Raw genomic sequence first — 16,290 nt, forward strand, 5'->3', positions numbered from 1 at the left:
CCTGGGGAAACATGTTTGTCTGAATTCTTAAAAGAACTTTAAGAAATGCTTCATATTAAAGGAATACTCCACTTTTATAAAAAGAAAGTGTTTTTTTGAGGAAAACATTCCAGGATTTCTCTCCATATAGTGGACTTTAGTGGACCTCAACAGTTCAAAGGTCTCTAAACGATCCCAACTGAGGCATAAAGGTCTTATCTAGCAAAACGATCATCATCTTTGCCTAAAAAATAAAAAAGTACTTTTAAAACACAACTTCTTGTCTTGCACTAGCTTCTTGTCTTGCACTAGCATCCCCTTACGTATTAAGAAATCACGTCAAAAGGTCACGCATGACATATGTGAAACTACAGCTCCAGTGTTTACAAGCCCATTACCCATTACACTGATTATAAATGCCTGTCTCAATTCTGGTGACGTCCCTGCTGCACTCAAAACCGCTGTAATTACACCCACTCAAAAAACCAAATTCCGACCCTACATCACTGTTAAACTACCGTCCTATCTCCAACCTCCCCTTTCTGGCTAAGGTATTAGAAAAAGTGGTGGCCTCACAACTTCACACTTTTCTAAACCATCACAACCTGTATGAGCCTTTTCAATCTGGTTTCCGCCCGTGTCATAGTACAGAGACTGCCCTACTACGCATAGTTAACGATCTTGTTCTGTCTGTGAACTCCGGCTCACTTAATATTCTCATCCTTCTCAATCTTAGTGCTGCTTTTGATACAATAAATCACAATGTCTTAATCTCCCGTCTGTCTGCTATTAGTGTTTCTGGCACAGCCCTAAATTGCTTTCAATCTTACCTCACAAACAGGAAGCAATTTGTACCACTTGGTTCACATAAGTCTTCCGAGTCTTCAGTTACTCTTGGTGTCCCTCAGGGTTCGGTTCCCGGGCCACTCCTCTTTCTCATATACATCTTCCCTCTTGGTCATATTATTCGTAGCCACGGTCTAAATTTCCACTGCTATGCAGATGACATTCAACTCTATCTTACCACCACTTTACCCTCTGATCCCCCCCGCACTCGCTCACTGACTGCCTTTCTGACTTAAAAACATGGATGCAAAACAACTTTCTTAAACTCAACACGGATAAAACTGAAATTCTGCTGACTGGCCCTAAAAGCATGATCTCCAAACACTACACTTTCACCCTTAATATTGATGATTCACCTGTTCACCCTACCGTGATTGTCAAAAACCTTGGTATTATATTTGACTCCACTCTCAGTTTTGATCATCATATAAAATCACTAAAACTGCCTTCTTTCACCTCCGTAACATTGACCGCCTTCGACCCTTCCTTTCTATTAGTGATGCACAGACTCTGGTTCACTCCTTCGTCATGTCCCGCCTAGATTACTGTAACTCACTCTTCCTTGGTCTCCCCACCAAATCCCTTCAAAGATTGCAATATATCCAAAACTCTGCAGCCAGGCTCCTTACACATACAAAACGATCTGCCCATATCATTCTTTAGAAATGTTGGCCCATATTGGTAGGATAGCATCTTGCTGTTGATGGAGATTTGTGGGATGCACATCCAGGGCACGAAGCTCCCGTTCCACCACATTCCAAAGATGCTCTATTGGATTGAGATCTGGTGAATGTGGGGGCCATTTTAGTACAGTGAACTCATTGTCATGTTCAAGAAACCAATTTGAAATTATTTGAGCTTTGTGACATGGTGCATTATCCTGCTGGAAGTAGCCATCAGAGGATGAGTACATGGTGGTCATAAAGGGATGGACATGGTCAGAAACAATGCTCAGGTAGGCCATGGCATTTAAACGATGACCAATTGGCACTAAGGGGCCTAAAATGTGGCAAGAAAACATCCCCCACACCATTACACCATTGCATTCATGAGAAATTGAACAGGTGTTCCTAATAATCCTTTAGGTGAGTGTATACATACAGTAAGTATAGGAATGTTTACCTAAAAAAAATCTTAATTTCTTCTTGACTGAACAAAGAAAAACAAACATCTTGGATTACATGGGGGTGAGTAAATTATCAGGATTTTTTCTTGAAAGTGGAATAATCCTTTAACGCTATGAAAAATTGTTTGTGTTTACGTGTTGCCGTGGTGAAGGAGAAAGATTTCTTTTACTGTTTACTATCAGTAAAACATGTTAGTGCTATGAGTTTTGTATAACAGCTTTTAAAATAGTGATCTTTGCCTTTAATATAAGCATGAAACTTGTTAAAAGTGCATTACTCTGGACTTCTGGTTATTAAATAATTGTAAACACAAGACTGAAATTTGTCTCCTCCTCTTGAGCAGAACATTGCCTAAAGCACACAAATTAACAAAATATGTAGCTAGTAAATAAATATGTATGTTTAAACTAAACTAAATTTACAATTACAAAATAAATGCATAAATTAAATGAAATGTATAAATAAACAAGCTTTTAGTCATGGGGCCTATACCATGAAGCCAGTTTAGTTAGCCAGGTAAGTTTAGGATTAGGTTGTGCAAATCCTGGGTTTTGGGTACCATGACAATAGCTTGAACCCACAAGGCCTGTTCACACTGGCATGGTTTTGTCAACTTGAAACTAATTTTGTAACCCTGAGTTTGTTTAACCATTTTCATGGTACAGGCCCCTGCACTCAACTGTTTGTTGTTATTTGTTATTGCTTGGCCAAGTTTTCCACTCAGAAACTTCTCAAACACCCCAAAACAAATTAAGAGATTACAGACAGGGAATGGTGTTTCTGTAAATACAAACATCACATTGTTTTGTATGTGTCCAGACTTAAAAATCGTTGTGCTGATTGTAGATACTATCAACTATTGATAGTTTTCATGTCTCGTCACGTACTTGGAGAAACTCCCCGCTGGAGGGCAAGAGAGCGTCATTTTCCTTTGCTCGGATGTTTAGAAGTGAGTGATTTGTTTAATACCAGTGGCAGCTTGTGACTGCTCATCCGAGGGGCGCAAATTTAAAATATGTGTTTGGAGTGTCGCTTGTGTTTTCAAATTATGTGCTTGTTGCGTCATGTGAACCATGTGCATCATGTGTTTTGTCAAAATAAGTGCCTGCTGCACACGCGTCAAAATCGTTTATGATAAAAAAAAGACGCTTACATTCACAAAATACATGCAAGTAGGGATGTCCCGATCCCACTTTTTCTTTTCCGATTCCGATACCAGAATTCTGTATATCAGCCGATATCAATATCTGCCCGATACTATTGTAATTAAATGTGTATAGTGCTTTCTGTTACATCTAGTATTATTTTAAATGTTAAAATCAATAATTTCAAATGATTTACAAGTTACAGGAAACATTAGTAAATATGAATCATGGCAGTGTTTAGGAGAACATATAATAGGTAAGTTTGATCAATTAAGTATGCTAAATATTTTTTTCTTAATTGCGTAAAACAATCATAGTAAAAAAGCTTTAGTGTGCAGATGGTTATTTTGGGAATTATGTGTTTGACCAGACTTTTTATGCACATTCCCGGTGCAGAATTGATGCGCCTAAGTCATATGCTGGGCTTTCTGGTTGTTTATGGGCATTCTGGGTGCAGAATTGATGCCCTTGAATCATCCTCTCATGGGAATCCTTGCAATGGAAAGTTTATGACTGTTAAAACACAAAGAGATTAGATGCATGGTGTGCTCAGCACAAAGTGAATTGCATCCATCTAACGGCTTACTGAGACTTTATAAAATCAGATCTTTAAAGTAGCCTACAGTTATCTTGTGTGTGTGTGCGTGTGTGAATGACGCGTTTCATCCATCTGCTTCACCAGTGGATTATTAACTCAGTTTGCGAGTAAGTTACAGTGTTTCTGTAAACTTTAAGATCTTTACATGTGCGTTTGTTCCTTCACATGAAGCTACTGAGTGTATAAAAAGACTTTGAATATACTGCATAAAACGTTTATGGTGCTTTTATAATACGTTGTCCTTTTAATAGCAGTAACAACCACGGCTAACGCACATATCGGAATTGGATCGGTCATGTTGTCGGTCCTTGATCCGATGTCTGATCCAGCCAAAAAGCCCGGATCGGACCCGATACCGATAGAGCATATCTGATCGGGACATCCCTACACGAAAGGCACTAACTTAACAGTAAACTCTGATTACGCATCCTGGGCTATGCTTCTACATTTGAATTTTGTGCCAAACGTATGCACCTTTGGGTTGCACGATTAATCATATTTTTATAATAATAACGATGTGTGTGCCCCATGATTAATTAATGACAATCATTGCGATTAATGAGTAAGACCAAGCACAAAACAGACAGTCTAAAATCAAGCAATGTGTTTGTTTGCTAATGGTGGAGTCAGAGTATACAGAGTAGATATTTGCAAGAGTGGCCTGTGTTATGGTAGAAGTAAGTTGGCATCACAAGATTTACACTGTCCCCAGTGAGGGGAAACAATGGTCTCGTACACACTGCAAACTAATCTCCTAAAGGTTCGTTTCATGTCTGTACGGAACCACAAGACGTGATGATTGACACAGAAATAACCACAGTAACGTCCTGCCGTCTCACGTGCTTACGACTCACAGCTTTGACCAAAATAATTTAACAGCATCGTGCTTTGCAATAAACCTCCGTCTTGGCGTTGTGTATTGTACGCTTTTGTGAGGCTGCTCCGGTCTTGCAGTGTTGTCAGGTCCTTGTCTTTTTTTGTACGTAAATACCGTTTTGGCACTTAACCGTTTGTGGCTTTTGGCTCATAAAGGGATCAAGTTGTTGGTGTTAATAAAGTGTGAAGGTACCGGTCCCAATATTTTGATCTTTGAGGTAAAGCATTTGGATTTATTTTGGTTTATTATTGGTTTATTATACACTCGTGCCTCTGTCATTTTCTGAACCACTCATACAGAAGACATTTTTCCCTTCTAGCATTTAATTTTTTCATGTAATTTGACAAACTTCCGGCTTAAGACCCGCCCCCTTCCGGTTCCATACGAATACAAATGCAGAAACAAATAATTTTAAGATCGTTACAAATACAGATACAAATACTAACTCCGCTGCACACCCCTAAGCGCAAGTGCCCAGAAGTAGTTTTAGTTTTTAGTGTAGTTTTTTGTTCAGATTTTAATTTTCTTCTTTTAAGAGTTGTGCTGCTTCTCCGTGGAGAGCCCAATGTAAATTGCTGCGTTCTTGCCTGCCAACCCCCCGGTAGATAATTTGACTGAAAACTCAAGCCTTCATGACAATAGTTGGCTTGTTTTACCATCTTTTAAATTATTAAATATACAAAAATTAATAACTTTGTTATTATTATTATTATCATCGTTTCACATTAACATTAACAAATAACATGCACTTGCAAAACTAAGCAGCATGCTTTTTCTTGCATGAGAGAGAGCTTGCAATGCGAGCAGCAGAGACTTTTTCTTGCAGTAGAGAGGTTGTTATGTGAGGGGTTTTAAACTAGTGAGTGAGTTGTTCCCATTACCTGGCACACAAGTAATTTACAGCTCGCCCAGGGCGCCAGTGAAGCGCTCAGATTATGTATAGTTTTATCATGTTTAAGAAGTTTGAGGTCTATACTATTGGTTAACAGAACCTTTTAGTCACTTGTTTCTCATACGTCTACATAGAGTCACAAAACAATAGCGTAAGTGATCATAAAATTATCGTAATTTTATTTACAGTATCTGCCGATTCTTAGCATCAATTTTATCTAAATTTTAGTAATAAGGATAAACACTTACTGAATGACAGGGTCCAACGCTGCAATTCTCTCAGTTAAGATAAGCAACTCACTGTTCGTGACATCATTCAAAGCGGGGCCTGAGTTGCTGGCAAGTACCACCTAAAAAGTCGAAAAGCTCACATGCGTAACTAAAATTTAACAAAATAGAAAACCATTATTGGTGTCTTACCTCTGTGCCCCTTGAAAGTAGTTCTCGAACGAAAGGGAAGACCCCAAGTATAATGTCCATTCCACTATTATCTACGAAAAATAATGCACATTTATGAGGAGGACCCTGTAAAAGAAAGCCAGCAGGCACAGTGTTCATTCATGACTTTTCAACAATACTTTAGAGACAGAGAGAATATGTCATTTATAATACCTATAATAACCAGCTAAACAGAACATACAGGTATATATGTGGCCCGTGCTGACAAAATAAGTCTGAATGTGCACAGTGTAATTTTGAGCTACAGCCAAAAGTAATTATAACATTTCAATTTTGGTCGAAATTGAGGTTTATATTTTTATGTTAAAAGAGTTATTAACTGCGATAAGACGTGAAAACGTCCTTCCTCGCTGACTGACAGATCTGAAGCATGCACATATGCGCAAGCCCGATATATAGACATCTGCGCAGAATTACAGTTTTAAAAATATCTGTTTTGAGAAGAATTCACGCAGATATAATCTGTTATGTCTTAAGTGAATGTTCGATTAATTGTTGGGAAAAATATCTGATGTGTAACATTATATTAGATCATTAAATTACAGTAGAATCTGTCCGTCTCAATGTCAATCAAACAATAAAAGAAAGAAAAAAGTTGAACATACATTATTCTTATAGCATTGTTTTTGACTTTGTGTGTGATAAATCTATTTTACAGTGATTTAAAATTATGGAAGGGGTGATTTTGCATTTGAACATTCAAAGACCTTGAACTAGAATTTTCTCAGAATTGACTGCTTCAAACAGGTGTAGTTCTGTCATTTTTTTGTCAGATTAAAAACGCATTACAAGTAACGTGCATTACATAATAATATTACTTTTCTGAAGTAACGAGTAAAGTAACGCATTACTTTATAAATGTACACATTAATATTTGAGTTACTTTTTTATAAAAGTAATGTGAGTTACTTTTCAATTTTATTAATTCAATTTAAAAATAAAATAAATGTACTGAATTTAACTGAACATATTAACGTAGAATTACGCACTCTGTGTGCCTGAGCGGGAATAGTTTGAGTCAGAAATGGAGATGGCAGGCCAGAGCTTGACATTTTTGCGATCATAAAAAACACCTATAAGGCCTGAAAGAAATCAAGCCTCAGCCAAGTAAGAAAAAGTAACGCAAAAGTAATGCAAGCATTACTTTCCATGAAAAGTAACTAAGTAACGCAATGAGTTACTTTTTTGGGGAGTAACTTAATATTTTAATGCATGACTTTTAAAAGTAACTTTCCCCAACACTGTTAATGAAGACTGTCAATATATAAATAATTGATCTACGATAATTTGCTCATTCTGATATTCTGTCACAAATGTGTTATTTTAGTGACCCCACTGGCCAAATATGTTGATTTAAGCATAATCCTCACTAAAATGAATTAGAATAATTCTTAAAACCAGAACAATTATTTGAAAATTAATTATATAAAATAAATTAGACTTTATAAATATATTACATTTTTGCTAAGGACTTTAAAGATGTTTGCATAATTTTACAGCAATACCAGACATATATGATTGATTTCGGCATTCGAGTCAGTTTTGTGTCTCACCCGTAATCTCTCAATCCATTGGTTGTAGGCATCCACAAGCCATGGCCGCTCTGAGAAAATAAAAGCATGTATGCTTAAATTGATATAGATTTTATATAGGCTTTTTGCATCAAAATATTCTACGAGTTGCCCAGTGGAAAATACCACACGAGGAGGTGTTCATGTGCATTTTCCACTTCGGCTTTTGGTATTTACCATAATTACCATAGCACATGAAGGCAGCATATAAACTTTTAAGGTAGTCAGCTAACCTAACTAGTTGTTTTTAGTTGTGACATTTATTCTACTTTAATATATATATCAGTGAGACAAAAAATAAGAAAACTTTAATATATCATTCTGCATATGCATTACACACTGCATCTCAATATTTAATGAAGCACATGCAAATAACCTGAACTGGAAGTGATGAGAAGTTTTATGTGAAAAATTAAAGATGGTTTGGTAAAGACTTTTCATTTTTTACTGTGACGTTACATGAAAGCCATAGTTTTCATACCTTGTAGCTGCTGTTTTGCTTGTTCAAACCCAAATTCTGGATCTGATTCAAGCACACTGTAAAAGAAGTAAAGGTAAGACTATAGTGAGTGATAAAGAAAAAAAACTGTATGAAAACTGATTTTTCACAAACCGCAGCTGTCTATTAATCTCCTTTTATCTGCACACTCACTCTGACACGGCTTTGGCTCCCCAGTCGAAAACATTGCCGGCCAATAGACCTTTGACCAGAGCGAATTGTCTCTGCTCCCAGCTCAGCGCCTCCATTGACCTCACAACTTTCAGATAGTATCTCAGGGCCATGTCGTTCTCCTTTTGCTTGATCTGCAGGCAAAGTATCAGAGAAACTCATCCTCCACAGCCTTCTAATAACCTGAATGATAATCTAAAGGAATAATTTACCCAGAAATCAAAACCCTGCCATTATCTACTCACTATTTAGTTCACAAAATGAATGCAAAGTAGTTAAGAGTCTCAATGCAACAACAGTTTTTAGTGTTCACATTTGCCAAGCTCCAACAAACACCATAACAGCAGCTTAAAAGCGTTATTAGCCATTTTCACACACAGATTATGGAAAATACATGGAAAATGCGTCCCTGGATTTGTCCTGGATCATTTGATTTTGGTTCATTCTTTGGTTCATTGGAATTTGTGGGTGAATAAGTGGGCACACACCTAACAACTTTGTTTCTGCCTTTTGTTCAAACAGAATGGGTTCCGTAAATGTTACGGCAATGGCTATGTTTACATGCACAAAATTTTGTCAATCCGATTGAATTTAATACGATTGAAGGTTACGACGATACCGTTTACATGCACCCAAACATTGCAATCTGATTAAAATGTTCGTTTACATGTACATTCTATAGAATCCAAACTGAAAGTCTGCGCAAGCGCACAGCCAGGGTTGCCAAATTCGCGTATCAGAACCATCTGAATGGACATTCAAAACTAACCCAAAAGCATCCCAATGACTATTCACAGCCCAAATATCAATAACTAATGAACGAAATCCTTTCATCTTTAACCCGCAGAAAAAACAACTGGTGGAGACAGTTTTAACCGTAGCTCAAATCTAAACTCGAAAAAAAGCAGAGGACTTGGCAATGCCTCTCTGTGGACAGCATCTCGTAGAGTTCACGCTTTATCTCTGGATTAAAGTCAAAGCGGAGTTGGAGAAAATTGTTCTTAAGTAGTTTTGAAATGAAAACACACTTTTCAAAAGGCACAACGCTATTTTATTGCTATTTTAGAGCCCCTCTGCCACACCCGTGTTCCAGCCTTTGCCAATTCCCAATGACGGACGACTCTAACGTCTGTGCCAAATTTCAAGAGTTTTCGAGTATGTTAAGGAACCCCCCCCCAAAAAAAAATCAGAGCAAAAACAATAGGGCTTCTCCTCGGTGCTCGGGCCCTAATTAAGTCCTAGCAACACATTAAAAAACAAAAAGGTTTGTTTTAGCACTCTCTACTGGCTTACCGCTGAAAGGGGAAGGTTTTAAGCTTTTACATAAACCAAATGTGAATGGGAAATCCATAAGAAAGCAAAGTTTGTTGGTGAGTTTCAGGCCAATTTTGATCTGGATTTTGCTGCATCCAAATATTTTTGATATTTTTACAGTAGGAAATGTACAAAGTATCATGGAACATGATCTTTACATAATATACTAATGATATAAAAGAAAAATCAATGATTATAACCCATGCAATGTACTGTATGTTTGGCTTTTTCTACAAATATACCCATGCGACTGGTTTTCTGGGTCACAATGATGTAGTTCTCAAGCTTATCAATGAATAAAGACTTCTGATCTGTTCTAGGGATGGGCAATATCATACCGTTTGTGATATACCGGAAACCCCCCCCCCCAAGAATTTGTTCTCCCGCTATAACAACGATATAGCCTAGTTGACAAAATGCCTGTCTTCCTAAAGGATTTTTTCACCTTTTGGCTGTTGTCGCCAAACAAGCTTGCTTACTGAGAGACTGCTAACATTAGCTTACTTTAGGACTTTCTTTAGTACATTACATTAATATGGCTTTTATTATTTTGTTCCAATTACATCATTCTAATACATCATTCTAGCAGGAAATAATTTTGAATACCCCCGTACTCAATTTCTGGACAGGATTTTAAGATATAGTTTGGAATTGGAGTATTATATTAGTAACAAATTTAAATACATCTATGTACTCCATGTTTATAATATAGTTTGGAATGGAGTACTACTAATAACATTTTTAAATAAGGAAATACATTTAAATAACTCCATGTACTCCATTATTAATTATATTTTAAAACTGCCATGCTTTTGTTGTTTTTTGCTTTTCTGTGTTTTCTTAAAAACTGTGTAAAACTGCTTTGAACAATTATGAAAAACGCTTTACAAATAAAACTAAATTGAAAAGACTGAGATAAACATTTTACATGACTTTAAGTAAGTGATGTGTTAAACTGCCATATTTTAAAACAACACAGGAAAAGTGAAGGATGATTCAATGTAAACCTTAGAGTAGGGATCAGGAAAGTTGAACTCATTTAAACAGTGTTCTCTTGTGTCTAAAAGACTTCGGACGGTGAGGGATCCATAAGCACTAGAGATTAGAGGAGAGGCAAGCTACATTAGAAGAGAGAAACTCGTATCCAGCAAATGTCTACAATGAAATCTTGATGAAAAATCGTAGATATTTTAAAGGCGGAGTGCACAATGTTTGAAAAACGCTTTGGAAAAGGGAGTCGGGCCGACTACCAAAACACACTTGTAGTCAATCAGTAGTAAGGGGTTAGTAAGTACTAACCGACATCCTTGCCGGGGTTGCGTATGTGTGCGGCAGGTCTATCAAAAGAAGATCCGGATTCTATTGGAGTAGGGGCGTGTTTGTTTAGGTGATTTCAAAAATTGTGCACTCCGCCATTAAGCAGGCTGAAAAATGGATCAGTGATGAGCTGTGAAGTATGAAGCTCTTACAAAGGCTGGTGCCGGAGAGTTTGGAGTTTGTGGCGATACTTTTGCCGAAACTTCTCAGCCCTCTCGGCAGCCTTAGGCTGGTCTCTCTGACTGGCCACAGCTCGCTTTACCACCTGCACAATAAACAAAAAGCCTAGTGAGTTGGCTGTGGCAGTATTTATTTGTTCATCCTTTAGCGTCAGCTTGTTTTATTTAAATTTAATCATTTACAATTAAGATAAAAACAAATACTATGACTCTATCTATCAAAAGGGCAATAATCAACATCTATGATTTGTCAAAATCGTGCAACCCTACATAAAGTCCAAAAAGACAAAACCTGAAGTCCTCACCCCATCCAGTGCATCTTCAAAGCAGTAAAGCCAGTACTCTCTGGCTAAACTGTCCTCAGTCAGGTCCACTGTGTCTGGGATATAAGATGATGGATCCTGAAGCAGGGGCAGGTTCACCAACTGTCTCTCCAGGCGGTCCATCTCCAGCATGTCAAACTAGAGACAATCAAGGAGCAAAACTGAGGAAAATACCCATAATGCACTAATGGCATTTATAGTTAGAACAATTATATGTGAAGGCATATTGAGAAATGAAATGCTTTGGTAGACATTTTGGTCACACCCTGAAGATAAAAATAAAATAGACTCTTACTTGTGTTTCAAAAGAGACCAGGGGCGTATTACAGAAAGATTGTATATTTAAGATCTTTTCTGTTTGGTAACCATGATAATTTCAGTTAGGATCTCATTTAAGGCAATAACTATTACAGAATAACATTTCCTAAGTGCATTACCTTATCAGGGCTCGCAAAATTTCAAAATACCTGGTAGCCCTTCGGGCAGGCACCCTTCAGTTTTTAGTAGCCCCAAATGAATGCAAGTACCCCGAATAAAAAATACATTACTTTTAATGTAGAATATCGAGACAAAACATCTATCAAAACAAAATAATCAAATTACAACCTTCAATATAAAAATCTGCTTCTAACTAAACTGAAATATAACTTCAGATTTTGAAATATTAACTGAAGTCACCGATAAAAAAAATGCCACTCGACGCTGAGGGCATAGCAAAATGTATATACTTTAAATAAATAACTATGTTCATGCTTTGGACGTTTGCATTGTAAAGCAATTTAAAATTTCCTAGAGATGAGATAAGATTTGGTGAGATAAGATGAGAATCCTAAATCAACCTCAATCCCAATTCATATTCTGTAATATGAATTTGCAAAAATCCTAATTTAACAAATCATTTCTCAAGTTAAGACTTAAGGATTAGTCAATTTTCTTAAAAAAACAAAATCCAGATAATTTACTCACCACCATGTCATCCAAAATGTTGATGTCTTTCTTTGTTCAGTCTGAGGACTTTAATGGACCCCAACACTTAACAGTTTTAATGCAGTTTCAAATTGCAGTTTCAAAGGACTCTAAACGATCTCAAACGAGGCATAAGGGTCTTATCTAGCGAAACGATTATCATTTTTGACAAGAAAAAAAATGCACTTTTAAACCACAACTTCTGTCTTCCTGTGACGCGCCAGCATGACCTCACATAATACGTCATCACATGAAGAGGTCACGGATGACGTATCGAAACTCCGCCCCAGTGTTTACAAGTGTTGAGAAAGAGGACCGTTCCGACGTTGTTGTATGTGGAATTATACTAATTAATGTCTTTGTGTCAGTTTATTGTCTAAAATGGTCCGCATATGTTCGTTTCATGTAACACGTGACCTTTCGACGTCATTACGCAATTAAGCAAGGTCGCGCTGGCTCGTCACACAGCCGGAGGAAGAAGAGAAGTTGTGGTTTAAAAGTGCATATTTTTTATTTTTCTTGCCAAAATTGATAATGGTTTTGCTAGATAAGGCATGACCCTTATGCCTCATTTGGGATCGTTTAGAGACCTTTGAAACTGTTAAGTGTTGGGGTCCATTAAAGTCCATTAAAGTGAGAAAAATCCTGGAATGTTTTCCTCAAAAAACAAAATTTCTTCTCGACTGAACAAAGAAAGACATTAACATTTTGGATGACATTGTGGTGAGTAAATTATCAGGATTTTTTTTTTTAAGAAAATGGACTAATCCTTTAAGATAGAACATTTCTGGAATACGCCCCCAGGTAAATAAACGTTCTGTATCCCTTACGGTGCAATCAAAATGCCTTATTGGTTATATTTCACACAGTAGCAAGCGTCAAACATCTGAGACAGTGAAGTGGAAACTTTTTCCAGTAAAAAACATTTTGATTAATTAAATTTTTTAATTTATACTTAATTTAAATTAAGCATATTCTATATCGCATCATTTAGCAAATTATCACCCACCCTCCAAAAAAATATAGTGCATCCCTAATTTATAAGTTACAATAAGTGCTTATTCTGTGCTTATTATACCATTCAGTGGTTTAACTGGCCAAAAATGAGCAGGCACAAAAACTCAGTGAAGAAAGAAGGTTCAGCCGAGCGATTTGTGATTGATCAGTTGTGTGCTTCATACACTCACAAAAGGATGCATTTGTAACACAGTCATTAATATCCATGACAACACACTTACATCCACAGCAATAAAATAACCCCCTGACACTCTTCTAATGTTTTCAGGAAAAAACGCTATCAACAGAAAGTATGAGCGTTTATCAAAGCAAACTGAGTGCGTTCAGAGGAAACCACAAGAAAAGCTGTGATGGAGAAATACTTACTGAAAACTGATGGAAAAGAAACAGAGGAAGGAGACGGATGGAAAAGATAAGAGAAAGCAATGAAAAGAAAAAAATTAGAATGTAAGGAGAAATCAAAAAGGCAATGAAGGATAAATAATAGCCTTCTTGTTACAATTGATCAGAATATAGAGGCACTTAAGACACAAATCCATTTTTCTTATGTGAACACAATCTACCTTGGCATTGACTAGGGCTGTAAAAATAGCTGAAAAATACATTGGCATTAATAATAATAATAATAATAATAATAATAATAATAATAATTTTACATATTTAAATTAGGGATGCTCGGCAACCAACATTATTCGGCAGAAAATAGCAAAAAACTAATTTCAAGTGATAAGACTGAATAAATTTTACCGAAACAAAGAGGTCTTTGATAACGCAATAAAATAGCAACCAGTCACGCTTCATAAATGCAGCAAAACATGTTGGTGAAAACATTTAAAGATGTCAGTGAAAGACACGAAAGCATACAACACTACAAGTTTCATTTATTATTTAAAATCAAGAAACCCTGAACAACAGTATGAGAGTACAAGAAAAACACAACAATCATGTTCATAGGTATTTGTCTGCTTAATGAACAATCACAGAGGGCGATAGACTCTTTAGCGCTGCGTCTCATGTCATAGATGAGAAGAGTAACAATGAAGAGTGATGGGAGTGCATAACAAAAACTTTCTAGAACAAATAAAATCCTACAATGACAAAACATGCTTAAAATTAAAATATATTCATAGAAATAAAGCGTTTATTAGTTAGACGGTTCTGTTAGACGGTTCTGATTTTCCTGCCATGCTCTTGTCAATCATCGCACCGTCCCACACTAGGAGGTGAAGCTACATTAAAGGATTAGTTCATTTTCTTAAAAAAAAAAAAAAATCCAGATAATTTACTCACCACCATGTCATCTAAAATGTTGATGTCTTTCTTTGTTCAATTGATAAGAAATTATGTTTTTTGAGGAAAACATTCCAGGATTTTTCTCATTTTAATGGACTCCAACACTTAACAGTTTCAAAGGACTATAAATGATCCCAAACGAGGCATAAGGGTCTTATCTAGCGAAACGATTGTCATTTTTTACAAGAAAAATAAAAAATATGCACTTTTAAACCACATGTTCTCATCTATCTCCGGTCATGTGACGTGCCAGAGCGACCTCACATAATTGCGTAGTAACGTAGAGAGGTCACGTGATACATATATGAAACGTACATTTGCGGAGCATTTTAAACAATAAACAAACACAAAGATATTAATTTGTATCATTCTACATACAACAACTTCGGAACGGTCCTCTTTCTCCACACTTGTAAACACTGGGGTGTAGTTTCAATACGTCATCAGTGACCTCTTGACGTGATGACGTATTGCGTGAGGTTGCGCTGGCGCATCACAGGACCGGAGGAAGATGAGAAGTTGTGGTTTAAAAGTGCATATTTCTATCTTTACTGTCAAAAATGACAATCGTTTCGCTGGACAAAACCCCCACGCCCCGTCCGGAACCGTTTAGAGTCCTCCGAAACTCCATCTAAAAAACTGTTATGTGTTGAATTAAGTATTAAGTGTTGGGCTCTATTAAAGTCCATTAAAATGAGAAAAATCCTGGAATGCCCTCCTCAAAAAACACAACTTCTCCTCGACCGAACAAAGAAAGACATCAACACATTGGATGACATGATGGTGAGTAAATTATCTTTATGAAAATTGACAAATCCTTTAAGTGGGGGCCCCAGGCAAATTTAATCAGTGAACCCTATTAAAATATTTGTATTAATATTAGGGCTGTCAATAGATAAAAATATTTAATCGCAATTAATCGCATGATTTCACGAGTTAACTCGCGATTAATCGCAAATTAATCGCACATATTTATCTGTTCTAAATTTACCTAGATGTAACACTTTTTAAGTTTTTAATGCTCTAATCAGCATGGATTTGGATAATATATATGCTATATGCAAATGTATGTCTACAACAGCCTGTTTAGATTTTCAACAGAACCATCAGCCATAGTTTTATAAATGTTTTTGCCTTTAGAAGACATTGTTCTTTCTCCATTTCTGTTTGCAGCTGCATCATTTGTGACCTGTGCTGGCAAATTGAGTTGGGATGAACAAATGTTCAAAAATGTGTAATTTATATTTTAACATTCTCTGTAAAAAAACTTCAAAACATTTGGAACAATTGTTGGAATCTGACAAAGCATGACAGAAATACCTGTTAATGCAGAGCAAAAACAATATCAATACCTATATGTTTTTCTTTTATTGTTTAATTTTGACATTGAGACAGACCACTTTAAGACTGTAGGATAATGCAAGGGTTTAATATAATGACACAACAGATACTTTTCCTTAACAGTTAACCAAACATTCACTTCAGATATAACAGATTATAGGTCATACCTGCGTGGATTCTTGTCAAAACAGATATTTTTAAACCTGTAATTTTGTGTTAGATGTATATATCAGGGTCACGCACTCGTGTGTTTGTGTGCATGCGCGTCAGACATCGCTTTTGAGCCTTGTCACTCTTAATAACTCTTTTAACATCAATCAGATCCCGAACTTTATCTCTCTTAATAATTATTTTAACATCAAGAAAGTCCTGCGGTC

The 16,290-nt window shown here is 36.5% G+C and overlaps 1 protein-coding gene across 3 annotated transcripts in view; it reads right to left on the reverse strand.

The window, feature by feature from the left end:
• The window catches only part of pank4 (pantothenate kinase 4 (inactive)), a 29,593-nt gene that overhangs the window by 2,640 nt on the left and 10,663 nt on the right, over positions 1-16,290 (reverse strand). For 2 of the 3 annotated variants that reach the window (XM_055185221.2, XM_055185220.2), the window contains exons 10-17: positions 11,279-11,434; positions 10,947-11,059; positions 10,485-10,572; positions 8,146-8,297; positions 7,975-8,030; positions 7,476-7,525; positions 5,884-5,988; positions 5,713-5,813 (exon numbers count right to left, since the gene is read on the reverse strand). In XM_055185221.2, the coding sequence (XP_055041196.1) occupies positions 5,713-5,813; positions 5,884-5,988; positions 7,476-7,525; positions 7,975-8,030; positions 8,146-8,297; positions 10,485-10,572; positions 10,947-11,059; positions 11,279-11,434 (821 nt within the window). The remainder of the gene's footprint in view (positions 1-5,712; positions 5,814-5,883; positions 5,989-7,475; positions 7,526-7,974; positions 8,031-8,145; positions 8,298-10,484; positions 10,573-10,946; positions 11,060-11,278; positions 11,435-16,290) is intronic. The other variant, XR_008638890.2, reaches the window with a different exon arrangement.

The sequence above is a fragment of the Misgurnus anguillicaudatus genome, chromosome 14 (assembly GCF_027580225.2).
Source record: "Misgurnus anguillicaudatus chromosome 14, ASM2758022v2, whole genome shotgun sequence".
Lineage (NCBI taxonomy): Eukaryota > Metazoa > Chordata > Actinopteri > Cypriniformes > Cobitidae > Misgurnus > Misgurnus anguillicaudatus.